General features: G+C 36.1%; 1 protein-coding gene across 1 annotated transcript in view; it reads left to right on the plus strand.

The window, feature by feature from the left end:
* Positions 1-11,929: 11,929 nt before the first annotated feature.
* The window catches only part of PLSCR5 (phospholipid scramblase family member 5), a 69,569-nt gene continuing 53,536 nt past the window's right edge, over positions 11,930-27,962 (plus strand). The window contains exons 1-2 of the mRNA XM_053904180.1: positions 11,930-12,083; positions 15,954-16,128. Coding sequence (XP_053760155.1) covers positions 11,930-12,083; positions 15,954-16,128 — 329 coding nt within the window. The remainder of the gene's footprint in view (positions 12,084-15,953; positions 16,129-27,962) is intronic.

A 27,962-nucleotide genomic window follows, 5' to 3' on the forward strand; every position in this document is an offset into this window, starting at 1 on the left:
TTGAATCACTATATTGCATACCTGAAACTAATATAACACTGTATGTTAACTACCCTGGAATTAAAGATAATACAAGAAATAATCTGTGTTCCTCCATATGTTTTTTAAAAAGTGAATAAATTTCCTGATAGATTAAATGTGCTGTGAGAGAAAGGGACTTTAAGCACATGGAAGAATGAAGTTGCTAATAAATGAGATGGAAGAGGCTTTAGGTGGATCAGGTTGTAGGGAATAAAATTTGAACTCAATTTTGTAGCTCCTGGGTTTAGCATATCTATTGAGTATCCAAGTAGAGCTTTTGAGCACATCATTGCACATACAAATCTGGATTTCAGGGTAAAAATCTGGGCCTGGGCCTGAGATATAAATTTGGGAGTGAACATCATTCTGATGGTTTTTAGAACCCTGAAATCAACAAGGAAGCGAGTGATGATAGAGGAAAAAGAAAAGGTCCAAGAATGGAATCTCGGCACACTTGAACACTGAGAGAAAATTGAGAAGGGAAGTAATGAGCAAAAAAGACAAAGAGAGACAGAAGGAAGAGAAAAAACTACAAGACTGAAGTATTCTGGCCGAAAATGAAGAAATGTATGAAGTAAAAGAGAGATATCAAGTGGATCAAGTAAGGTGATATTTGACTAGTGAATTGATTATTGGGATTATTCATGACTTGAGAACAGTGTTGGTGGAGAACTAGAGACAAAGGCCTAACTGGAACATATTTAAATGAGACTGGATGGATTTTAAAAGCGTATCTCTCACAAACATAATATGAGCAAGAGAAGGCTAATACAAAAGAATACATACTCTATAACCCCATTTATAAAAATGAAAGGAGGAGATACCAAGTGAAGTGTGTGCATTTTTGGTAACTGTATACCTCTGGTGAGTATACGGTACAAGTTGTATAAAAATGCAGAATTTTGTTTTACTTTTTTTTAAGCTATGTAGTTAGCACACAGAACACTTCATTGTGGTAATAGAATATCTCCGAAGCTAGAGGGATGCAGGGGGAGAAAAACACCTTTCCCATCTAGTTCTGAGAAACGTCCTCTTGGTTCCCTGGAAGAGGGATTCCTTGATGTTGACACACATTTGCCACCTTGGCTCAGATGCCTTGTGGTTTGGAAAAAGTAAAATTCATTTTTCACCCCCTCTTTTCCCTCTCTGCCTTCAACACAGACTTGACTCCCTTAAATCCAAAGACCTGTTGGAACCTGACCCCAAGGAATGCTTCCCAGTATGTCAGGCAACCTGGACTTTACCGAGTCGCTATTGAAATGGCATTCCAGAAGAGTTACTCTTTTAACTTGTAGATCTTCAGATTGATGATTCTGCCATTTTCATTTCACTTCCTGAAAGTCAGGGAGCTTGTGAAAAGTGGTTAAACAGCAGCTAAATGTGAAATGTCAACTCTCACTCTAAACTTTCCCTGTTCGGAGCATCAAGTGAAGACTTCTTTGGGCTTTATAGTAGCTTTCTGATTTTGGTAGTCCATTGAAGAAGGGAGCTTGAAAGTTGGTGCATACTGTTTACAAATCTCTGCCCATGTCCTGTCTGAAATACCATGACTGTCTATGAAAAGTATCTTTAATAAATCCGGATACAGTTTCTCTTGAAAAAAATTGTTTTAATTAAAAACAAATGAAAGTAAATGCAGTAACCCTCTGGTGTTATAAGTCAGAAAAATTGAGAGTTTAGGAAGGTTGTTTCTTAAAATGAGCATAAAGAAGGCTTCTGGGGTGCTAGTATTATTATTTTCTGGGTGCTGTTTTCATGAGTGTGTTCAACTTATGAAAAATTATCAAGCTATACACATATACTATGTGCATTTTTCTGTTTTAAAAGCAAAAAAAGATGTGTGTGCACAAGAATTGGAGATTGAAATGTAGAAAGCTCTTTAGAAAAGCTGGCTGTGAATGGAAGCAAAGAAATGAGGTGGTTGCTGGTAGGGAAAACAAAGCCCGGATTTGGTTTTTGTCATTTTCTTTTCCTTTCCCTTCTGTTTGGTGAGAGAAAGAATATGTATATTCCTGTGCAACCTGGACAATGCCTTCAGGAAGAGAGAAATTGATCATGTAGGAGAGAGAAAAGAATGGGATGGAGAGATGTCTTTGTGTAGCTTAAGAGCAGTGGGACCTAACACAAGAGGGGAGGGTGGTTTCAGATAGGAGTATAGATAGTCCACTTGTCACTTATTACCATCAATGGCGGAGGATACAGATGTGTACAGATTTTCTGTACCAGAAATGGATGATACAGACATGTACAGATTTTTCTTAAACCACTTTGATTTTCCCAGTGAAATTGGAAGCAATGTCAACAACAGGGAATGAGACTAGTTAGAAGGTGATAAACATGTGAAGAGATAGAGAAAAATAAGCTATAGTCAGCCAAGACAGTGGCAGAGAAACAGAATGTAGAAATTATGTATGATTATCAGGCAATTAAGTCTCGCTTAAGTTTTGTTGTCATTAATTTAAAGCAAAATTAATCAGCATGGCAGCTTGTTTTTCTCCTACAATTCAGCTGCAGAGATGCAGGTATTGAGTGGGTGGTGAGTTAGATTTAAATTATGTACTGGCTTTGCTACGACAGTGCAAAGCAGTCAGTGAAATCAAAAGACAGGGTGTATGCATAGTACTATTTGTAATGTTTAAGCTGTGGAAGTGAGGAGAATAGGGCAGTGAAAAAGTATCAGGATCAATAGATTAAAAGTCCCAATCAACTGAAAATTTTTTTGGAATCAGGGCATTAATTATATACGATAGGAATATACTATATATGAGAATCATTATTGCTTTATCAGCCAATCTTAGTTGTCCTTACTATTTCTCTTTGCATGTAAACTCAGTGTCTTCTTCCTAAAAATATCTCTTAGATTTTTTTTAAATGAGAGTCTCTTGGTAGTAAACTCAGTTTTTATTTTTCTGAAAATATATTTTTCTGAAAATATCTCCATTTTCTGAATATGTCTTGAATTTTTCTGAAAATACCTTGAAAGATATTTTTGCTAGAGGTCTAGGTAGTTATTTTCTCTCAGTTCTTTGAAAATACTATTCTTCTGTATTCTAGCTCCCAAAGTTGCCGTTGATAAGTTATCCTTCTTTCTAAGTGCTATTCTTTTGTAGGTGAGTTCTCTTTTCTCTTTTCTCTGGAATTTTTTATAGTAATCTTCTCACTTTCTTTGGTGTTTTCTAAATTTTCTAGCATGTATGTTAAGTGTGGATTCATTTTCATGTATCCTGGATTAGGTTTTTCTTTTCATCCTGAATGAAAAGATGGCTGTTTTTCAAATATATCACCTGGAGATAAATTTCGTCTCACTATGATTGACTGCTTTAAAAGGGGGGGAGCAAAGACTCCATCAGGAACCTGTAGGAGCCTACCTATATTTGGGAGGCGTAAAAGATTTTCAACCTAAAAATTCACATCTATTGTCATGCTTGACAATAGTATCTACAATACAGCATGTTTGTGTATACAAGTGTGTAAACTAACGTGAAAAACTCCAGGCATGATTATGAATCATGGAATGTGAGATTTTTTTGTATCACGTTCATCTTTCTGAATCCCTGTGCTGCCTCAAGGTTTAGGGTCATCCAGGTTTGGTCCTTTTCCTTGAAACATTCTTCTAGATTGATATCATCCAGAAAGAATCAACTATATCTGATTAAGAGAAAGGAGTTCTAGATAAAATGTTTTATGAGCTAGTATTCTATGATTTACATTTTGAGGCTCTCTTTCAATTAGTGAAATGGAGAACTTTGCCACTAGTTAAAGGGTTTTGGTCACCAGCAAACAGGTAAAAAAAATTGGGGACTGGATGGAAGAAGTAAAATGTGCGCCATACTGTGGTCTGAAGGAATTTCTTGAAATACTCATGTATAAATCAGGGATATAATTAACCATGCACACATTCCTATTTAACCTTTTTAAGGTAGACTGAGGGTGAGGAAATGTATTTACACATGCTCCATGGTCTGTCTTATTTCTGATCATTGCTAGCTTCCCAAAGAAACAGGAGTAGGGGAATTTTCTACGTATTTGTCCTGGACCCACATTACGCAAGAGTCGTTCAGGATGAGAGAAGGTGTTTCCTTGTTTCTGTGGATTCAAAGAAACTGTGCATGTTCATCTGGCAGGATTCCTTTCTCACAGCCACCCCTAACTGCCATCCTTTCCCCAATGCATCCCTCACCCTGAGCCCTTTTTCCACTCGACACTAACTCTCACATAAAATCTGTTGTGTTTTAGGACACAAACTTAAACTCATTAGGTTTAACATACAGATGTTACTCCATTGGTTTGAGCCATGCTGAGGTGAACAGAGAAATGAATAAAATATGGCCACTGCCATGCCTAAGCTTCTCACATAATTTCTGGGTTTTGCTAATGAAGTGTCTGACAAAGTATAATAACGCTGTTAGAAACAGTGGTTTTGGAATCAGAAAAACCTATACTGGAATATTGATTTCATCATTTGCTGCCTTAAGTTTCCTTATCTATCAAATGGGGGCAATTACCTGAGGCAAACTTACCCTAGGATAATGAAGCTTAAGCCTCAGCGCGCCTCACCAATGGACTTCTTTTGGGGCCCTGGGGAGGACCTTCACAATGTGGTCATAAAGTCTTTTATTTCTGTAAAATCTTAAAAAGTAAGATCTTTTTGGTTTTTTCTTGAGAACTCCCTTCGCCAAAATTTTATGAGCTTTTCGTCTCTCCCACAAAATTTTGTTCTTCTGTGACGTTAATAATACAGGTATACATATAGGGGCGCCTGGGTGGCTCAGTCAGCTAAACGTCCGACTTTGGCTCAGGTCGTGATCTCGCGGTTTGTGGGTTCGAGCCCCACATCAGGCTCTGTGCTGACAGCTCAGAGGCTGGAACCTGGTCTCCCTCCCTCTGTGTCCCTCCCCTGCTAATGCTCTTTGTCTCTCAAAAATAAATAAACATTAAAAGAAAAATGTTAAAAAGATAGTAATAATACAGGTATACGTTTATGAAGAGAAATAGGATAACACATTTTTTTCCTGCTCTTTTATCTTCTACTACCTTTACCAATTAATTCCTCTTTATTATCTATATTTTAGGTTACTATCACTCCCACAAAAAAGCTTCCCAGACCTTTCCTCCACCCCAGGTCAGGTATAAGGGTCAATGTTCTCCAAGCTTTCTGTGCTTCTACTTGTTGACATCAAATTATAATTAAACAATTATTTCTATAATTGGTTGCTTTCACATATATGTCCTCTGCTAGAATATAAACTCTATGAGAGAGAGGTCTGCATCTATCATGATTATCACCATGTTCTCTATGCCTATAAATGAATTAATAAATCAATTAATTCATTCATCATTAATGGATTAATAATCAATGAATTAATCTGGCACCCAGTAAGTGCAAATAAATAATATTTCCATCAATGAATAACCACTTCAGTGACATACAAGTAAAACTATAATATTAAGATAACAAGTAAAATATATTTTTAATTGAGATATGTTATTTTCTATTTAACAAATTCTTAGAGGCCTCATATGTAAGGGTATGTATAGGGATGAAAACACTTAAATGTATGCAATTACTGCCATATTTTATTTTGATTAATGGCTTTTAAATGTTATTTTTAGTTCATTTTATTTTAAGTAATAGCTGTGGATTTTTTTAATTACTACAAATAGACAATTACCACGCAACTTGTCATAAGCAAAAAAGGTCAAATTTCAATAAACAGGCCATCAACTCAACTGTTAATGTGTAGCTCCTGAAATTAGCAGTGAGTGTAAAAAATTCCTATTCAAACCCCCACTATCATACAGTTAGAACTGGGTTCAAGTTCTAGCTCAGACATCTATTGTTGTAGGATTTGAGGAAAGTTGCTGAATTTTTCTAACTTTCCTCATAAAATCATGACAATACTTACATTGCTGTGGTAATCATTAAATAAGTCAATGAATAAAACCTCCCTACAATACTTGGCAAAGAGAAAATGATGTTTGTTAGCAATTTTTATTTTAAAAGCAATAAATAAATTTGAACTAAAAGTTCCAAACAGACTAAGCTGTTTGGCATTAACAAGTAGATAATGCCTTTGGTTTGTTAAAAAACAAACAAGCAAACAAACTCTAGAAGTTTGGACTAATTATTTTAAGCACACTTTGGTTTGAGTTGAATATAATGCCTATCAATTTTGCATGACTCTGATAGTGCACAAGAAAACAAATTTTATAACAAAATACAACTTCGTTAGTCACTATTCTAATGTGGGAAACAAATAAAGAAAAAATGATACTGATGAGAAACACATGCAATGGTAATTATCAGGAGCAGATGCAATTCCTTAAATATTCTTTTGAAACAGTGCAGCTTTATATCTGAACGTTATACGTTCAGTATCAAGGCTCAACATATTTTGCAGCTATGATTCAAAAATACTGTACTGTACCCACTAGAATTACGCAAACGCTTGTGAACATTTTCCAATAATCTTATGGACGATGTGGAATGTTGTGTCCTGAGAAAGTACAAAACTTCTCATGAGAATGTTTGAAATGTCACTCCGGTTCAGTTTAGATCAGAGTGCAGGTGGCTCTACAAAGCATTTGCTGGAGGCTTTGTGTTTATACAGTTGTTGCTTCCAGGATGGTATTGATTGGTTAGGCAACTAATAAAACAAGCAGGCTGCTTTCATCTATGTGCATTTGGGGGATTCTGAAAGATAGAAAAGTGGTTTTAATTAGGACATGCTCCCTTCACTTATTTTACTTTTTAATTCTTTTTTGTGTCTTGACCATTCCAACCCACATCCTTCTCCTATTTCAGAATTTCTCTCCCTGTTCCTGATTCCAAACCCACAGATGCTTTGGAAGGCAAACGATCCTGAGGAAGACATTCTTCTTGGATCCTTACATACAGAAGCTCTTACCATGAGAAAAATCAGCAAGCTTTAATGTTCCTATTTCATCAATTTCTATTCAGAGTTACTTATTTATAACCTAAGGCAATATGGATCAAAGTTTGTCAGTTGAAAATAAACTGAAATTTATAACGGAACGGATGAAAAATATCCAATATAAAATATTTCACAATTTATGGGACAGCTTCAATACATGAAAGCATGTGTGTACCAAATCATTATATATATGTGTGTATACATGGATTATAGGTATATATGACAATGTATATATGACATATTTTAAAATTTATGACACATTTGTATTTTTGAAATATTTTCCTCCATATTCTATAGATTCTTTTAATTTATATTTTCATGTTTTTTCTCACATTTTTGTGGTATTGCCTTCTATCTCTATTTTCTATACCTCCCTTTAAACTATTCAAAAATACATCTTTGATTTTATCATGAACATCAAAGGAAAACTAAACACAATATCCAAAATGCAATTCAAAGGCTATAAATGGAATTTCTTGTCAGATAGCTGTGCACTATACACTGTGGAGAGGCGGGGGGAGGGAGGGAATCACTTTTTTTCCCCAAGAAAACTTTTAAAAAATAGAAAAAGGTGGCAAGTATTAAAAACTGACCACATAAATTAGCATATAAACTGGAATTAGGGGTGCCTGGATGGCTCAATGGGTGAAACATGAGACTAGATTTTAGCGCAGGTCATGATCTCGGAGTCGTGAGATCAAGTCCCGCATCAGATTCCAAATGGAGCCTGCTTGGGATTCTCTCTCTCCCTCTCTTTCTGCCCCTCCTCCTCTCTCTCTCTCTCTCTCTCACATGCACATTCTCTGTCTCTCTCTCTCTCTCAAAATAAATAAACACTTAAAAAGAAACTGTCTTTAAAAAAAAAAAAAAACTGGAATTGAAGTGTTTCCAAAGAGGAACATAAATTGGAAAGGTGCTGGTGTGATTCAAATAATATTAGACAGCTAAGAAAGTGAATTATCAAATAATTACTGTACCTTTGACTCAAGACAATTCTTTCATTTAAAGTATTTCGAGACTCTGAAGAAAAAGACAAAAAAATTATTTTGACAGACCTTCAACTATGTTTTTGAAATCTTCATATTGACATTTTCTTCTAACGTGATTTAATTTATTTGAATGAGTTCTCTTGCAAGAGAAATCTTAGATAATGTAAATTCTGAAGAAGGAAGATGTAGTATATACCACAGTACGTCTTGCCTTATGGCCCCTGGGCCAGCAGCGGCAGGATCACTTGGGAACTGGTTAGAAGTGCAAATTCTCAGGCACTGCCCCAGACCTACTACACAAGAAACTCGGAGGGTGGGACCCTGCAATTTGTGCTTAACAGCTCTCCAGGAGATTCTGATGCCCTCCAGCTTGAGAAGCATTAGTAAACTGATTAATAGTATTTACTCTGCAGACTGAAAGTTCAAATCTCAAATTTGCTACCAATTAGCTGAGTGATGACTGTCAAATAATCTGTTGTTCTTCTGTTGCCCTTTTCTAAAATAGGGCAAAAGTAGTATTATCTCATAATGGTGTGGTAAAGATTAAATGAATTAATGCATGGAGAGCACCTAGGCCATTTCCGGATACAGACAACACTCAATAAATGCTATCAATTGTTACTGTATATTTAAAGCCAAATTCTACTAAAAATAAGTGACTTGGCCAAGGTCATACAGCTAATGTCACTTAAGGAATAAAATCCCAGTGTTCTCTCCTCATATATAGTGTTTATTCCACAGCTTGGAATTGTTGAAAATCACATTTTCTCTATAAATTCGTATCTTCCAATAATCACTCTAAACGTAAAGACACTAAATGCTCCAATCAAAAGACATAGGGTGTCAGAACAGATAAGAAAAGAAGATCCATCTATCTCTATGCCATCTACAAGAGATTCATTTTAGATGCAAAAGCTACCTGTAGATTGAAAGTAAGGGGATGGAGAACCATCTATCATGCTAATGGATGTCAAAAGAAAGCCAGAGTAGCCATACTTATATCAGACAAACTAGATTATAAAACAAAGGCTGAAACAAGAAATGAGGAAGGGCATTATATAATTAAGGGGTTTATCCAACAAGATCTAACAATTATAAATATTTATGCCCCCATCTTGGATACATCCAAATATATAAGTCATTGATAACAAACATAAAGAAACTCACTGATAATAATACAATAACAGTAGGGGACTCTAACACCCCACTTACAACAATGAACAGGTCACCTAAGCAGAAAATCAACAATGAAATAATGGCTTTGAATGACACACTGGACCGGATGGACTTAAAAGATATATTCAGAACATTTCCTCCTAAAGCAACAGAATACACATTCTTCTTGAGTGCACATGGAGCACTCTCCAGAATAGGTCACATACTGGATCACAAATCAGCCCTCAACAAGTACAAAAGATCGATATCATACCATGCATATTTTTAGATCACAACGCTATGAAACTTGAAATCAACCACAAGAAAACATTTGGAAAGACCACACATACTTGGAGATTAAAGAACATCCTACTAAAGAATGAATGGGTTAACCAAGAAATTAAAGAGGAAATAAAAAAACTACATGGAAGCAAATGAAAAGATGACAAGCCAAAACATTTGGGATGCAGCAAAGAGGTCATATGAGGGAAGTATATAGCAATCCAGGCCTTCCTAAAGAAGGAAGAAAGGTTCAAATATACAACCTAACCTTATACCTAAAGGAGCTGGAGAAAGAAAGGCAAATAAAGCCCCAAAACAGCAGAAGGAAAATAATAAAGATTAGGGCAGAAATCAGTGATATCGAAATCAAAAACACAGAACAGATCAAAGAAAGTAGGAGCTAGTTCTTTGAAAGAATTAACATTTTCTCTAAAGCACTATGTCGTAAACTAACCATATACATGTATAGTATTTTTACAATAAATATTAGTCTGAATCTTCATTTTGCATTTTTAATGATATATACTGAAAAAGCTATTAGCAACCTTTCCACAAAACGGTTAAGACATAGTCAGCTTTTTATCTCGTTTTTCAAAATAGTGATAATCATAAATTAGCGTTATTTCATAATCAGTATAATAAGCATGTGTCAAAACCTACGGAAAGGTTTGTGGAAAGAAGATCATAAAAGCAACGTCTACTATAGTAACAAATAGAAACCTGTATCTTCTAAGTTACATCAACAGGGAGAGAATTAAGTGGCCCTAACAGAGTATGTTTTAAAGTTTGGAGACAGAAAGCAAGGACACAATGAAAATAAGCATGCATTAATATAATACTACTGCTTTACCAAATAAATTCAAATGGTACCAGAGCTCAAAGGAAGTGTATTTCTAACCATCCACTGCAGGAGCTCCTAGTCTGTGGGCAAATTTTCTCCTTGGCAGCAGAGGCTTCTTCTACCTTGTGGTTCCAGTATGTTGAAAGGCCTTGTCATAATCTTCACCCTGCTGGAAAAAGGGGAGCGTGCGTACCCACTTCCTACAAGCCTTAGCCTGAACACAGCACACCCTCTGTCCTGTCCTCTCATACTTCCTGTACCATAACTGTCATCAGGTCGCACCTGACTGCAGGGAAGCCGAGACCTACAGATCAGCTGTGCATTCGCTACAACCAGCCACAGGACATTCACCTGACTGAGGCCAGGTGTACAATCAGAGTTTTTTCTTCATTTGTAGAGGCAAATCAGAACGTCTGCTTAAAGTTCTTCATCCAATAAATAAGGAGCAAAGCTCCCTCATATGCTGCAGGAATACAGTGAGGATTATATGAGAATGCACATTGTTTTGTTGTAGCCTTACAATCTGCATAATAAGAGGCCAACTCAGGCCCTACGTGAACATTTCTGAGAAAACATGCCTAGAGCTAGGGAAAGGAAATGGAGGTAAAGCGAACAGTGTCTGAGTTCAAGAACTAGAAGCAAAAACAAGTTTGGAGATTTTAATATTTATCAGAGTTTTTTAGATAACCGCTTTAATTATGAGCTCTTAAGCTTTTCGTTCGCACGTTACTCTATGGCATTAAAGCTTATTAGCATTTTAATTAGAGAAAATTCCATTTCGACGTAGCGCAAACAGTTGTAATTTCTCTAGTTTGGAAGTTATACATGGCTTCGGAGCCCATGAGTTCACAACCAAAAGGCCCGAGCCTCAAAGAATGCTCGCTTCTCTACTTCCAAGTGGGAATGAATTTAGGAGGCACCATCCCAACCACCCACACTGGTCCAATTTACTTTCAGGAGAAAGTTGTTTTAAAAAACTGGTGCGCTTTATGCAATCCAGTGACTTACCCTCCTTAACAATATATTTTCATTCCACAGCAAAATCTTCTGTTAAAGGACACTTTTCTGAAGAGATTTGTTGAATTTAATTTGAGCTTGTTATGGGTTAGAAGAGAATAAACAGAATATTCAGTCATCACACTGAGAATATGCCACTTGGCCTGGGCCAGTCATTGAACATCCCAGTAAGAGGGTACACGAAACCCCCTCCTACCATCGAGGTCAATAGTCATGATCAGGTTACCTTCATTCTGATTTCGGGTCAGATGCCTTGACCTTTGTACCAGGGATTCTATTAATAGTCAATATTAAATTATTAAAATATTCCCAGCAAAGCCAACACAATAGTGAATACTATAATCACAAGTTAGTGGAAAAGAAAACTTAAAAGAATGTTCTGACCTAACTAGAAAGTCTAAATTCACACAATAGATGAGAAGGAATTTCTAAATATTTTAAAACCCTAGTAGAAGAAACCTTTGTTTAGAGAATCTTGAGGGTTTGTTTGTTTTCTCTATTCATCTTGAAATTCTGCCTGAAAGTCAAGAGAACATTCTCAAGAGAAAAGAGGAAATATGTAATATTTGAACTAAAATAGCTAGTTGAGAATACATGACTTCCTTTCAGTCTGCTATGTCACTACATTTCCACACAGACCTCTCTCCCTAAAACATCCAGGAAATGAGAAGATCACAGAGTAAACCATGATGGCGAAGCTTTACCGAATAAAGACAGGGGAAGATCCGTGTGGAAAGAGGTTCACTCCGCACAAGCATCGGATTCCACGCACAGCTTCCCTTCAGTTCTTACCTTCTCCACTGGGCTTGTGGACAGCCTGGTATCAGCAAGATTGTGTCCAAAGTTAAGCTACCCCATGTGACCTCAAAGTGGTCAAATAAACAGAACCTCTGAGGAGTCACATGCAGGGCAAAACCAGGAAGCCACTCTAATTCTGATTTTGAATGCTCTGCCCCCCACCCCACACCCCTGCCCTGCACACACGCAGCCGGGACATTACTAGTCTCTGCCGACATTTGTTCACCATGACACTAAGTGGCCTTCATGGTAACCAAACTGTTTTAGAGCACTGGACCAGCGTTTTGCAGAATTATAACAATAAATGTAAAAATAACCCCGATTGTTGTTGTTTAATAAACGTTAGTTTCTACCTCTTCTCAGAAATATCTGTACTATTAAAAAGGATTTGAAACTCTGATCTTTAAATCCAATGATTCTAAAAAATTAAATTCTAATTATAAAATCAGATTTCATCACAGGTGCTTGGAGACAGATTTGAGGGCACCCCCTCTTCCCCCCCCCCCTTAAGTCAGATCACATAACCTGTTACCTGGTTTTGCACAAAGATTTCATCCTAAACCAGTGCTTTGTGAATTACTGTAGGGAAGGACCAGGGGTTTCTCCCCCCTCCCAATCCCCACCAGAGCAGTACTTTTGTCAAATCCCAAGTCATGTACTTGCCTGTCCTGGTACTCTCAGTTTCTGTACTTCCCTCCTCACGAAAGACAAACAATTCAAGGACGGGCCACTGCTACCACACCACGTGGGATTAACATCATTGTAAATCCTCACAGCTGTATCAGCTTCAAGGCTACTTTATGAGGGAATTAGTAGCCCCTGAACTTTTAATCATTCTTAATTGTAGTAATTGTCAGCAGAAAGTAAAAGTAGTGTCTGTGCTATTTTAAGTAACAGAGGTTGCAATTCTATAAACAATAAAGTGGAGTACATGAGCCGGCTGGGAAGGAACTCATTTTAAAAAGTCTTGGATGTCAGTTCTAATCAGAAGTGACCCCTCTCACGGCTGTTTCCAGGCAGCTCACTCAATCAATAGCCTGCCAATCCAGGAGATTTTCTGGACCAGATACAGCTGTAGCTTCCAGAGTTCGAAAATCAATATCCATTTTCTAAAGGGCAAGTAGGTTGGAAATGGGAGATGTACATACGTTTTGATTCCAATAGCATTAAATATAAAGGTTTTTAACTAGTAACTAACATACGTTGAGTAATGCGTATTATGCCCCAGCTTTCTTCTATGCATGTCCTCTCAGCCTTAACACAACTTTGTAACTACTATTGTACTTTTACTGATATAGAAACATAAGACTACCAGCAATGGAATTCTATTTCTCTTCTAAATTCTATTTCTTCAGAAACACCTACACGCACAGACCCACACAAATCCTTGTTCCTCACTCCCATGCCAGAAACACGCTGCTCAGCCTTTTTTCTCTTCATTGGAAAGCAAGCAGTGACTATAGTATCACCACAAAGTATTTGTTTTTCACCTTCTGGCCAAGATCAGAGTAAGAAGAGAAAAAAAATGTGAACAAATAAAGACTAGTTCATACCACCTAATGGGAATTCCTTAGCATTTAATAACAACAAAATCCAGACCCAGATTTTGGAGAGGAAATATTTACATGAGCTTTTCTATCCACTATGCCCTGATCCACAATTACATGTCTTCATGTAATGCTCGACATTTTGGGTTTTTTTACCGCCCTATTTATTTCTCTTGGGAAAATACAAGGTGCCAAAATCTGTTTCTGAGTAGTTACTTTAAAAAGTCAATATAAAACATTAGTTTTCCATAGCTGTAGAATGGCTGCTATCAATATGAAAGGAGTATATTTATTTCAGTTTGGACTTGTTTCGCTTACATGCATTTGAGTGAAGTGTACCGTGCCATTCTGCTTACTGTGCAAAGGCTATCCACCTGTACTCTAAACACGTTAAATGGGACATTCAAATTTCTTCATGAAAATCAGAATCCACAATACTAAACTATCAAAATAAAGAATACTTTCATAATTGATCAGTGACTGCTTGGGGATGAGGGTTGGGGAAGGGTTACAAAGGGATACAAGAAAATTTTCTGGAGTGATGGATATGTTCACTATCCTGATTTTGCTGATATTTCATGAGTGTGCATGTGCGTGTATATGTGTGTGTGTGTGTGTGTGTGTGTGTGTCAAAACATCAGTTTGTGCACATTAAATATGTGCACTTTATTGCGTATCAATTATGCCTCAATAAGACCATGGAAGGAAAGAAGCAAAGAGAAAGAAACAAAGTGGGAGAGAGACAGACAGAAACTCTTCATAATTTCCTAAAGGGCAATCAGGTCTGAATTAGATCAGGAATGAAAATAATAAAATGCCAAAGTACATGCTCACTGTGGTTTATAAGTCAGAGGTGACCATTTATGTGGTAAAGAAACAAGTTGGGCAAGTAGTCGAGGGAAACCTTTTTGCCCTTCCTTTAAATAAAGTAAAATAGAAACCCACATTAATGAGCCCTACCTTTTATAATGAATTAGAGTGAAACTGATGATTTGTTCAAGTTCTGCTCACCACGTTCATTAACTTAATGTAATATACGATGAAAAGGACCTTACTCACCATGATTATAATTAAAATGCAAATGTTCAGTATATCGATCTCACACTCGATTCTGAGTACCTAAAAACATGCCTCATGCTACAATTCAGCTTCTTGCGATATTACGCAAAATCACTCTTATTACATGACATTGCACATGCCCTGTTACTATTTGGAGGCTACTGTCTGTACTGATCATAAATCATACGTAAAAATAAACCCATAATTTAGGGTCTCCTGTAGGCTTTGTTGTAATTGGGTTTTTTTCCTCCACTCACATCTTAATTTCCTCCAAATACTTTCATCCATCTCGTCTGCTAAATAGGACACCAACAGGCAGGAAGACAAGAGGTCAATGAAAAGAAAACTGAATTTTGACAAAAAGAAAATACAAGCATTGTCCAAAGAGCAAAGAATAAACTCCCAAACATTTCAAAATGTCCCTGTTTTATTTAATTCCTAACAGGACACCACATCTGTTAAAATACTTTTGTTGTTTTTTAATCAGCACCCTTCCGTCGCTTTGGCATCTCTACTTATCTGCAAGAACAAGTGCCTGGTGGGTGGAACTGGTAATCCAAAATCTGCTTGGCCAAGCCAAGTCCTCTGGCTATACTGTTCTCTTCTCTCCACCCTATGCATGTTGGAAACATTCAATGTCTCATACTTTAGGCAGATTACAGAGGCAGAGGTTAGTAAAATATACACTGATATGAATCTAAACCGTTGCTAAATGTTCTTGTAAAATTTTAAAAAACACATTAAATCCAAAGGCTACTTATTTGAGTTACTAACATCTTGTGACATTTTCTACCAGCTGGGGTTGTTAAGATGAATTAGAAATAGGCTCTGTCCCCATTTGTCCTTTGGTTTTTGAAGTTATATATGCTTCCATATTGCTTGGCAAATAACCACTGCCATTGTTTGCTGAGTGCTTCCCAGTCACCTCAGCAGCCAAGGCCCTGGGATGCCTTGGAATTCTATAGGATCCAACAGCTAAAAGATTAATGGCCAGCCTAGAGGAGCTCCAAACTTCAGCACTTGGTCAGTATCTCTAACCAGTTGTTAAATATGTTTAATATCAACCCTAATCATGATGTCAATTTATTTTTAAAAGTGTTCTGGGAGCTGAGAGGATGAGGCGATTAACTCCAACCCTGGTGATTTAAGAAAACCTAATGAAAGCAGTTGAAATATGAATTGAGTCTGTAAGTGACCAAAACAAACCTTTCTTCTCCCATTCAGTCTTTTCTCCGTTGCTGTTTCTAATTGCTTCTATATGATGAAATAAAGCTTGTTCATTTGTTTGCTTATGTTTGATGGTTGTAAGAATGGTGTGCTAAGAAGAAAGAGCTTCTGATCAAAAGTGAAGGACCTCTCCTGAAGACCGCGTGTGACTTTGGTCTTAAAGTCTTCAGCCAGCAGCTACAGTCATACAGGAACCATTTTATGTCCTGGTCCTCGGGTCTCTTCCGGCTGTTGAGATTGAAGCCAGGAACTTCCACGTACGTGGATATTAAATGGCTTTTGGAAAAATTTGCAAATAGAACGAGTACTAAAGGCAATTTGACAAAGTACAAGCCCTCTGAACTCACAGCATATTCGATATGTAGCTTTTTTATGCTGCTGTATTTACTACATTTAGGAATGTTAATGAAAAGACGAGATTTTTTATCCAATATTTTCATTAACCCCATATCTTAACCCAGATTGTTATTGTTACCTTTCACTTATGCCTTGGAATACGAAAACGATAAAGTAATAATCTCAGAAAAAAAATGAGACAAAAACTTCAGGTATAGTATTTAAAAGGTCCTGTCGAGTAGACAAGTCTAGTATAAAAAAATAGTAAGTCATATTTTTACACAATATTGAAACGAAAAACCCTCAACGATAGTTGCTTAAAATGCCTACAACTGTGTGGGATTCATAAGGGCCACCCCCTGCTGCTTTCCATTCAAATGAATGGAAAGCACATGGGTAAATTACCACCTGCAGTGCATGCTAGCGGACATGGTAAGCAGCTGTCACTGTAGCCCTGTAATTATGCAAGTATCTTTCCACTATTATACAATTAGAAAGACCTCTCTTTCTTCCACTAGGTAATGTTTTGTTGGCATCAAGAGCACTAAACTATCGCTACTCGTTCAATCACTTGTATCTGAATTGAATATAACCAGTACATTACTGGGAATTTATTTTTTTATCATTATGTTCTGGTCCCTCTGAGAAATTTCTATCAGAGTAAGAAAGCTTATCTTATTCTAGTTAACTTTCGTGAAATAAAAAATCTGTCAACTTTTCCTATGGTCTTTCCAGTGATTGGCTCTCTTGGAGACTATCAAGGTAGCAGGTGGGGAATCAAACCTTTGGGAAAAAGGAAAATCTTGCCATATCATAAGGAAATCAGAGGACGGAAGTAAAAGCTAAAGCACAATTATTCAATATTTTTCCATGTCACTTTTATAATCTAAAAAATTAGGGCGCCTGCGTGGCCCAGTCAGTTAAACGTCAGACGCTTGGTTTTGGCTCAGGTCATGATCTCACGGTTTCATGAGTTCGAGCCTCATGCTGGGTTCTTCGCTGACAGTGTGGAGACTACTCAGGATTCTCCATCTTGCCCTCTCTCCCTCTCTGCTCCTCCCACACTCATGCTGCCTCTGTCTCTCTCAAATAAATAAACTTTAAAAATATATTTATAGGGACACTGGGGTGGCTCAATCGGTTAAGTGTCCCGACTTCAGCTCAGGTCGTGATCTCACGCCTCGTGAGTTCAAGCCCTGCATCGGGCTCTGTGCTGACAGCTCAGAGCCCAGAGCCTGTTTCAGATTCTGTGTCTCCCTCTCTCTCTGACCCTCCCCTGATCACACTCTGTCTGTCTGTCTCTCTCTCAAAAATAAGTAAACATTATAAAAAATTTAAAAATATATATATATAATCTAAAAAATTAGATTTAAAATATCTAGAGTTTAATAAACCTTTAAAATTTGAATATTTCCTGATTATTGAGGAATGGAGATTTACTTGAAATTGAGATTATCACAAAAATAATGATTTACCATAAATAAAAACACACTTCATGAAACTTGATGAATATCAGAACACACATGACTAAAAAAAGAAACGTTTTCACTTGACCAGAGCTAATCAGCAATAGTTGCACACAGTGACTGAGCTGTGAATTTATGAGTCTCTTTTATAACAGAAGCAGAATTGGGTGGACGGTTGATCATATAAAGCTGTAACATTTGCATGTATATTAATTGCTATCTATTTCTAGTTTACAGCCTAAATTATATACTTCATAATTCCTAATCTTACTAATTATACTCTAGCAGTTTATTTTTAAATGTTTATTTATTTATTTTGAGAGGGAGAGAGAGAACACGCAAGCAGGGAAGGGGCAGAGAGAGAGAAGGAGGGAGAGAATTCCCATCAGGCTCTGTGCTGTCAGAGCAGAGCCTGACATGGAGCTCCATCTCATGAACTGTGAGATCATGACCTGAGCGGAAATCAAGAGTCTGAGGCTTAACGGACTGAGCCACACAGGCACCCCTATATTAACATTTAAAAAAAAGACCAAACAGGTCACATAGTAAACTAAGAAGAGTCATCCTAAATGCCACCAACCAGATTATTGAGGATTTGAATTTAGGATATCATTAGAAAAGACTAAATTGTGCACCAAGTTCAGTATCACGTGCTAATAAAACTTCTATTTACCACTTGACACAATCAGTTCAATAGGCTTTTTGGATGTTCTTAACTTTTCCCTATCTCTACTCCTTGAATTCTTAAGTCGAATGAGGGCAATGTTCACTGCAATGTGTCACAGATTTGATGTTCTCCATTCCTGATGCCACCGTCTAAGCCCTAGCCCTTAAATATCTTCTGCCTCTGTACCCATAAGGAACTCTTGTTTTCAAAGAAGCAGAAAATCCAAACGGGCTTGAGCCACAAAGGTCTCTACTGCCCCAAGGAACTAACAAGCCCTGAGGTAGATCTAGTCTTAGGAGTCTATGTCACTCTCCTTCTTGGCTCTGCGCTCCAGTGTTGGCTTCATGTCCAACCTGGCAGTTTTTTCAAGGTGGTAATATGGCCACTACCAGTTCTAGGTTTTGAACCAACTGTTCCAAGTTCATAAAAGAGAACTATTCTTTCCCAGAAATTTGAGTTAAAAATCCTGTAAAATCACTCTTAGGTCATGTAACCATCCCCCAAAAGATACGACACAATGTCTTCTGATTGGCCAGGGCTAAGTGGGTGGGAAAACCTTGCAGAGGAAGACTCTTCTAACCAAAATACCAATAGTGGTATTGGTAGGAAATGTTCATTTGTGTTCCAGTGACAAGCTCTCTGGGGGGCGGGAGGAACCCAAATTTGTTGAATTTGCTGATTTCCCTGATGTAAATACTCCGACAATAGCTAAATTCAAGGTATGAGCATGCAAGTAAAAAAAAAGTCACAAAGATTTTGTTGAATATGGGTTCTAATGCCTAGAAATATGCAAAAAAAAAAAAAAAAAAAAAAATATATATATATATATATATATATATATATATATATATATATAAAGTGACCTTTACCAGAATAACTAAAAATTCGGTATATACAACAAATTCACAATGATGATTACCTTTATCTGATGAAAGGGACAGAGATTGGGAAAGCAAATTAAAAGTTGATGTTAGACTATTATTTAATGTTTTATTTTTTACAAAAAGCTAAGAGAATTTTTCTTGCAATAATGGTATATATATATATATATATATATATATGTGTGTGTGTGTATATGCATATATATAATTTCAATAAGACTTTTAAAAAAGCATTGACAACAGTTATACAACTTTGGATGGAGACAGAAATGATCTTTGAAGTTGTCTTATCTCCAGTTTCCTTCTTTCTGCTTCATGAAACATGAAAGAGATGCTTCCCATTGAGAAATATATTTTCTTCTATCTAAAACTTTCAGTTTTAAGTTTAAATATTTAATCTACTAAATCCTGGTTTACTCTATATTCTGTCTGAAACCTAAATCCATGTAAAACTTGAAAAGATAAAATATTCAAATGTTATACATTGAAAGAACTCCTTAATTAACTTCATAAGATCAATAATTTTGAAAATATTTAACAATTTTCACCCTAGTTGTCTAAAGGTCCAAAGATTTCAAACTTTTGTAATGCTAAGAACATAGCTTCATGATTTTTATCCTTAAAGCCTAACTTGAAAAAAGTTTCCATTTATAATAATACATAATGGAAAAAAATTGATTTAGATAGAAACACTTGAAAATGCCAATATTTCCAATTTAATGAGGAAGCAAGCCAACTTATGTTTTAAAACTATTATATTTGGATTAAATATAAGTTGGCTTGGATTTTTATATCAGTTTAGAATCATATGCATTTATTGAAATAGTGATAAATTGGTATAGTATTTTCTCTTTTGAAATTAGGTCCTTGAAGGATAAATAATGAGGTTCATATTCATTGCCAGCTCTGTCAATATCAAACAAATATGTTTCTGAAATTTAGAGAAGTATTCTTATTAGGAAGAAAATCCAGGGTTTTTCCTATGAAACAAAATATTTGCCTTGATAGAGAAAACCAAAAACATGACATCATAATGCCCCCTATTGTTTAAAATGGGGTATGCATTAGAAATGGTTCCCAAATTATATCCAAATAAATGGATATTTTGGTAACTCGTGGTGACATTCAGAGCAACTGCAAACATGAATAAATAAAAAGTCACCTGGACTCTTAAGAGAGCAATTTCAAACAGTTTAAGATCCATAAATTGAATAACTGCCCATAAAAGGGGGAATTCTAAGAGCTTCAGAAGATACAGATTAAAATCCCGTTGTGTGAGAATAGCAGTAAACTTATTTTAATGTCTATTTTAAATCAATATGCATAAATATTTGTCATTTCATTGTAATAATGACCCTAACAGACACTATAGCTAACCCCTAATACTCAAACACAAATAAATACATCATATAAAAAGAGCCAGAAGTACAGTCTCACCCAGAGGAAAGAGAAAGATGTGATAGATGGACTGGCCACATGATGGCAACATTTCACCATATAAATGCAAATAAGCCAGAATTTGACAATGGAAATCCCCCAGATTTAGAGAAACTGCTCTAAATAGGAAGTAAAATAAAGGCCCACTTCCTCCACGGCACTTTATTACTTTTACAGTACTACTTTGCTTTCTCTATCGTAGAGGAAAGATCGTCTAAAATCCTACCCACTATCTCCATTTCAGTATGGACATACTAATTTTATTTTGCAGCTGAGTCTATCAATTCCCACATATAATCCAGTTTACATGAAATGAATATTTTATTTCAACCTTTCAAAATATTCTATTAAATTTAAATTTCAGTGTGTGAAGGATTTGTTGATCTCCCCCCTCCCCCCACCCAGAACTGGTATGTATTATTGAAGACTATTTTAGAGCAGCGCTATCTCCTTAATCCATTCCAAATCTATATCCCTGCTCAACTACTCCCCAAAACCCCTCTCTGGTGGGAGAATCATACAGAAGCCTTCTGGACTCCACAGCTGTTCTTGGCATCCAAACTGCAAATAGCCCTAGGGTTGGAGGGAATTTGATTATGTTTTAGTGGAAACACCTAGAGTGGGGAAATAAGACATTCCAGTTCTCCTGACAGCTGGGCCCAAAGTGGTTTCCAAGAGAATCTTCAATTGTCTATGATACTATTGATAATTAAAGGATTAGGTCCACAACATTCAAAAGAACTAAGAGGTAGTATTTGATTAAATACTGTGATAAAGATAAAAGCAAGTGATATACTTTTCTACTAAGGAGATACTTTCAAGTCACATACTTAACTTTATATGCAATGGAAGTCAACTCATATTCTGAAGGGCCCTAACGTATATACTAGTTGTTCATGCACTGATCTGTAAGATGATAATTCATTAACATATAAACAGGTCAAAGATACAAAACTCTTAGAAATTAACTAACATTCCTGCATTCTGTGGTCAGAGCGTAAGTAGGGACCTAATCCTCTCAAAGATGGGTACTGAGTCATTAGAAAAGCAAAAAAAAAAAAAAAAAAAAAAATAGCAATGTCTTTTTACAAAATCAACATTTCTATTAGAAGAGCAATCCAACCACCACATTTTAAAAACTAAACAACAGCAACATTTTAACTCTAAAAACATATATGTTTTGGGGCGCCTGGGTGGCTCAGTCAGTTGGGCATCCGACTTCAGCTCAGGTCATGATCTCGTGGTCCGTGAGTTCGAGCCCCGCATCAGGCTCTGTGCTGACAGCTCAGAGCCTGGAGCCTGTTTCAGATTCTGTGTCTCCCTCTCACTCTGACCCTCCCCCATGCATGCTCTGTCTCTCTCTGTCTCAAAAATGAATAAATGTTAAAAAAAAAAATTAAAAAAAAAAAACATATATGTTTTAGGGGCACCTGGAGGGCTCAGTCGGTTAAGCGTCCAGCTCTTGATCTCAGCTCAGGTCATGATGTCACGGTTCATGAGTTCGAGCCCCACCTCAGGCTCTGCACTCACAGCAGAGTCTGCTCAGAATTCTCCTTCTCCCCTTCTCTCCTTTTTTCTCTCAAAAATAAATAAATAAACATTTTTTAAAAACATATATTTTATCACTCGAACATGAAGTGGAAATAATGAATGTAAAAGATAAGTATATAATTAAGACTAAATTACAATTTGCATGACAAGTTAATAATGGTTAGAGAGGAGGGTAGTGATGCATTTCAAGGAAATCATTAGACATGAAATGGTTATGATTTGCCATGTAACAAGTAACTTAGGCTACTATGAACATCACAGTCAAATATACATATATAAATATATGTTTGTAATATATATACACACAGATAAATAGTTGAAATTACAGAGCAAAGGCAAAAGGAGAAATGCTGAATTATTTATAAAAAATTTCTGTGCTCTGCGCCTAATTGTGCTCGAGATCCTAAAATCTGTACGCCCAGAAAAACTGACGGAGCAAATATGGTACAGTGATTCAAGCATAATGGAGGACCATTATATATATTTGTGAAATAATATATTTTCTAGTAACCTCTGATGTTGCAAACTATTCCTAAAAAGAAACTTATTTCACGAAGAAAATTTGTGTTATTAGTAATTGTCTTTTAATTCGTAGGCAACCAAGAATTTTAGGATGCTAAGATAGCATTGTTCCATAGATCAGGGATCTGTAGGAATATCAATAACCTTAATCTACATGCAGGACAAAGAACATGGAAAGAAGCTAAGGTTAAGGTTTTACACCGCTGATCTGTTGTAGGGAGAATATAGGGAAAGAATCATAAAAATTGTACAGGGAATTTTACTCATTTGGCATTGAGAAGCACACACATATAAACATTAATATTTTCATTATTTACTACTATTATACATGTATTTCCAAATAATTACAATTTGTATCTTATTTATATCTTAGAAAAATAAAATTGTCACTTGCATCTTAAATGTTATTTCATAAAACTGCTGTGAAATCTCAAAATCCGAAATAATTTTTGTCTCTATAACACATGCTTCTAACCACTAGGCGGCTCCATTATGAAAATTCCCCCTTATTTTTTAAATTATGAATATTTATATTCTTTTCAATGTATTATACGAAAAGCAGAAAGAAAGGAACAAGCAAACAACATTAGCTAAATGTTCTGTGTCAGCTATTTCATATTCGAGAACCAACTTTGACCCTAATAACAGATCCCAAAAATCAATTTATAATGGCCCAAACCAAAAGGATATGTACGGGTCTACATAACAAGCAGTCTGGGGTTGAATAGTCTATCTGTTCTATTATATCATCAGGAACCAACTTGTCTTTTGGTCTCTACATTCTACCATCAACGGCTGCAACCTAAGGCAGCTTCTAACCTTGTGGTTTTAAGATGGTTACCATTACCAATCAAAGCCAAATGTTTCCTTGTCCATGACCAGCTCAAGAGAATGAACACCCTTTCCCTAACAGCACAACAAAATTCCATTGTATTGAACTCACTGGGCCACTTCGGTTACATGTCTGTTCCTAATCACTGTCACCAAGGGAATGCAATGCACTGGCTGGCTTATGCCTGGGTTCCTGAACACTGACAAGAGAAGCTGCATTTTCATGATTGCCTTGGACCTCTCAAACCTCTAGTCTTGAATTTAGTCTATTCAATAAACTGTATATCAGCTACACTGAGCATGAGGGATGCACAGATGTTGGGAAGCTGATCAATTTCAACTCCCCCACTAAATAAATACACCGCCTAGCTTAAATTAACCACTATCTACCATGTCGTCAATTCTGAGTCAATATCTTTCGGTATGTTTTTGTTTAGAAAAGGACTCCCCTTTTTCTTCTTAATAAAAAGTTGCTTTCAACTCCTAAGCATATGATTTTATAATGTAGAAATCGAAAAAAAACAAAAAACAAAAAAACAAAAAACATGCACCCGATTTGATGTGTGGGCATGAAGGAAATATTCAACTTTCAAAGTAACAAATATGTTTAATTCTACTCTAGACATATGTATGTATTTATTTGTATACAAGTGCTTTTCCAATGATTTAGATGTTTAATTATCCTTTCTAGTTAAACTTAATCGTGGATCATTCTAAATTGTATCAAACAAGGTTAGTCATTAAGAGGATACATGAAGATAATAAGGAGTCTACTTGGGGTAAAAATGAATTTTTCAGGGCATATGTAGTGTTTGAGGTCCAGCTAGTTCAGACATTGGCACATAATGAGTACCAGTCACACTTTTATCTCCTTTTTATTCCTCCATTGCTATTTCTTCATATATTTGCTCATAAATAGTTTACTAGAATTTCTAACTCAAATATTTACTTATTATATAATCATAATTATACTTAGAGCAGATTCATAGACTAATTTATTTTTCCCAATTGTTTTAAGTTTATTTCATTATGTAAATTTAAGAGTAAGATGATGCTAACATTTAACATTTCAAAACAGGAAAAAGAAACTATACAGATTATTTGAGAGAGAGGAGGACACCTACACCACCAAATTCCTCACTTTCTTCTCTGTATTATCAAAGAACTCTCCTATTTCCATTTCTTTTTTTTTCTCTTTATTTATTTATTCTTTTAATTTACTGTTTTAATTTACATCCAAGTTAGTTACCATATAGTGCAACAGTGATTTCAGGAGTAGATTTCTAATGCCGTTTACCCATTTACCCCATCCCCCCTCCCACAATCCCTCCAGTAACCCACTGGATGTTCTCCATATTTAAGAGTCTCTGATGTTTTGTCCCCCTCCCTGTTTTTATATTATTTTTGTTTCCCTTCTCTTATGTTCATATGTTTTTTGTCTTAAAGTCACATGAGTGAAGTCATATGACATTTGTCTTTCTCTGACTAATTTCGCTTAGCATAATACCCTCTAGTTTCATCCATGTACTCGCAAATGGCAAGATTTCATTCTTTTTGATTGCCAAGTAATACTCCATTGTATATATATACCACTTCTTCTTAATCCATTCATCCATCAATGGACATCTGGGCTCTTTCCATACTTTGGCTATTGTCGATAGTGCTGCTATAACCATTGGGGTGCATGTGCCCCTTCGAAAGAGCACACCTGTACCCCTTGGATAAATACCTAGTAGTGCAATTGCTGGGTTGTAGGTCATTCTATTTTTAATTTTTTGAGGAACCTCCATACTTTTTCCAGAGTGGCTGCCCCAGTTTGCATTCCCACCAGCAGTGCAAAAGAGATCCTCTTTCTCCGCATCCTCGCCAACATCTGTGGTTGCCTATGTTGTTAATATTAGCCATTCTGACAGGTGTGAGGTGGTATCTCTTTGTGGTTTTTATTTGTATTTCCCTGATGATGAGTGATGTTGAGCATTTTTTCATGTGTCGGTTGGCCATCTGGATGTCTTCTTTGGAGAAGTGTCTATTTTCTGTTTCCATTTCTTAATCCCCAGTGAGAAACAACTTCAATTTTTTACCTCCTTTTTTTCTTTTTGGTAATTTATTTGTATCTTTAATTTTCATGTTTTTACACCTATTTCTTGACTTGTTTAGATAGATTATAGACATTATCTATTTATTTTGCATAATGGTTAAATTCAGGATCAGGCGTTCTCCATCTCTTCTTATTCTCTTGACTCTAGGCTGCATGGGAACATCACAAGTAGCAAGTAAATTCTTTGTGTCTTTCTGATAAAACTTAAATTTTTCTATCACTGATACTTTGCAAAAAGAACCTATGTCTTTATCAGCCAAGCAGTATTAAGTATTCTATTAGGTATTTATTCTTAAAGGTACTGAAAAACCTAAAGCTAGCAGTCTTATGCTTTATCGAATTCTGTGGTCTAGTCTGTGGTGACTATTGTAAAAATTTGTCCAGAGCCATTTAACAATTACACCTGTATTACCTAAACTTTTACTTTCAGTTGAAGATCCAAAGCCGAGAAGAAGAGGACAATTCTACCTGTGTTTAAAATAGGGATCAGAGAAATTATGCTGAACTTGCCGAATGGTGTCCCCAAAACAGTCAGACAACTTAGCCCATCACTCATACGAGGATATATAAGAGGCAGTGAGAATATTAAAGGAAGACTGGGAGAGAATAGATTTTTGGAGAGAATGGCCAGGGGGCATGAAATGTCCCAGTCCTCTGAGGAGGGGAGAAATGTGTTTCCTACCCACCTCAAAACAAGTGGGAGGGATTCAACCCAACCACTTGGAGAACTTGATCTGGAGTTCATGTCTTCAAACTCTCAACTAGAGATCAGTGAATGTAAGAAATTAAGCAGGAGTCATCTGGACATAGGAATTATGAGTGTGAACAAGCACATTGGTGTTCCCCTAGGCCACACTCACCCAGGGAAATCCCCAGATGGTGGGACATGAATTGATTTCAAAAGGATCCAATAGAAAAGTTTGAACAATTCTAGGATATAGAAGCTAAAGGAAAGTCTAAATCATCAGGGAAGAATGACCTTTCAATTCTCTCTGTGGTTGTGCTACCAACAAACACACAGATTCATTTATTGCATTTTGAGTTTGACTTTTAGGGACTGAATTTTTCAAATTTAAGTTAGCTTTATAGTTATTGAAATATATAAGAAGTAGAAAAGTCAAATCTATAGAACAAAGTATATTCAGTGAAGTCTGGTTGCCATCTTATCCCTTCTGCCCTGCTACATCCTGATTAGATAGGGAGGTCAGTAGGTAGATTTATAGATATACACATACATTTATGTGATATACGTGATATGTAATATACATGATATATACATAAATAATACACACATATACACATACAGAGAGAGAAAAAAAGAGAGAGACACAGAGATTCTACAGCTCCATAGTGCTCCTTGGTGTGGATATACCAATTCCTGACTGATAGGCATTTGATTATTTTTGGTCACTATATTTTTCCATTACAAATCATTTAGAGGATACTCTGGCAAGAAACAGAACTTGTAAGGCTTTGAAGACCTTTGTAATAAATTTGTACTTTATTCTAAGGGTGTCCATAAGCCATTGAAAACTTTCAAGCAGAGAACTGGCATGAAATGAGTTTTGTTTTATCTAAGACTGTGTGAATTGAAGAAGAAGGGCCCATTAAGATGACTATTGCATGAGTTGCAAAAGCAGTTCTCTGTTAGGAAAATCATTTCTATTTATGAAGTATGGCCTTTGCTTACCCTGAAGCCTACAATTTGAGATAATATCCTAGGGGAGCAGATTGATATGGCACTAAATTTTGCAAGATACTTTGAAATAGGCTTCTAAGAATAAAACTTTGACATTATATTGCCTGGTCCCAGGGTTTATATTTATTTAACATATTTAGAGTATATTAAAATATCCCATGTCGATTATAAATTAAGAAAAATGCCAAGGAATTTCTATATGTATACAAAGACTGAGATCTGAAATAGTTTTGTGGTCAATGAGCATCCTGAAGACCATTTCACTTTTTCAGAATCTGTAAAGCTGTTTCAAAACCGTGTCATTTGCTCTCTGATGACACTACCCACTAGAACAAATAATGCAATTATAACTGATATAATTCCACAGTAATACTGCTTGTTTCTTCAGAACTGCTTCTTTATAGACTTATCTAGTCATCCTCAGTGTGCAATTGTATGGATTACATTGCAGCATCCAAAATAAAATCATCAATATAGGTTCTCTTAGCAAAAGCCAGATTTACCATCAATTACCAAATACTGAACTTCATAAAAGCTCTAACATATTTTAAAAGAAAATATGTACTGTTTGTAGACAAAAACTCAGGCACTCGCTCTCTCTCT

This window comes from Panthera pardus, unplaced genomic scaffold (assembly GCF_024362965.1).
Source record: "Panthera pardus isolate Hobbes unplaced genomic scaffold, ASM2436296v1 HiC_scaffold_16, whole genome shotgun sequence".
Lineage (NCBI taxonomy): Eukaryota > Metazoa > Chordata > Mammalia > Carnivora > Felidae > Panthera > Panthera pardus.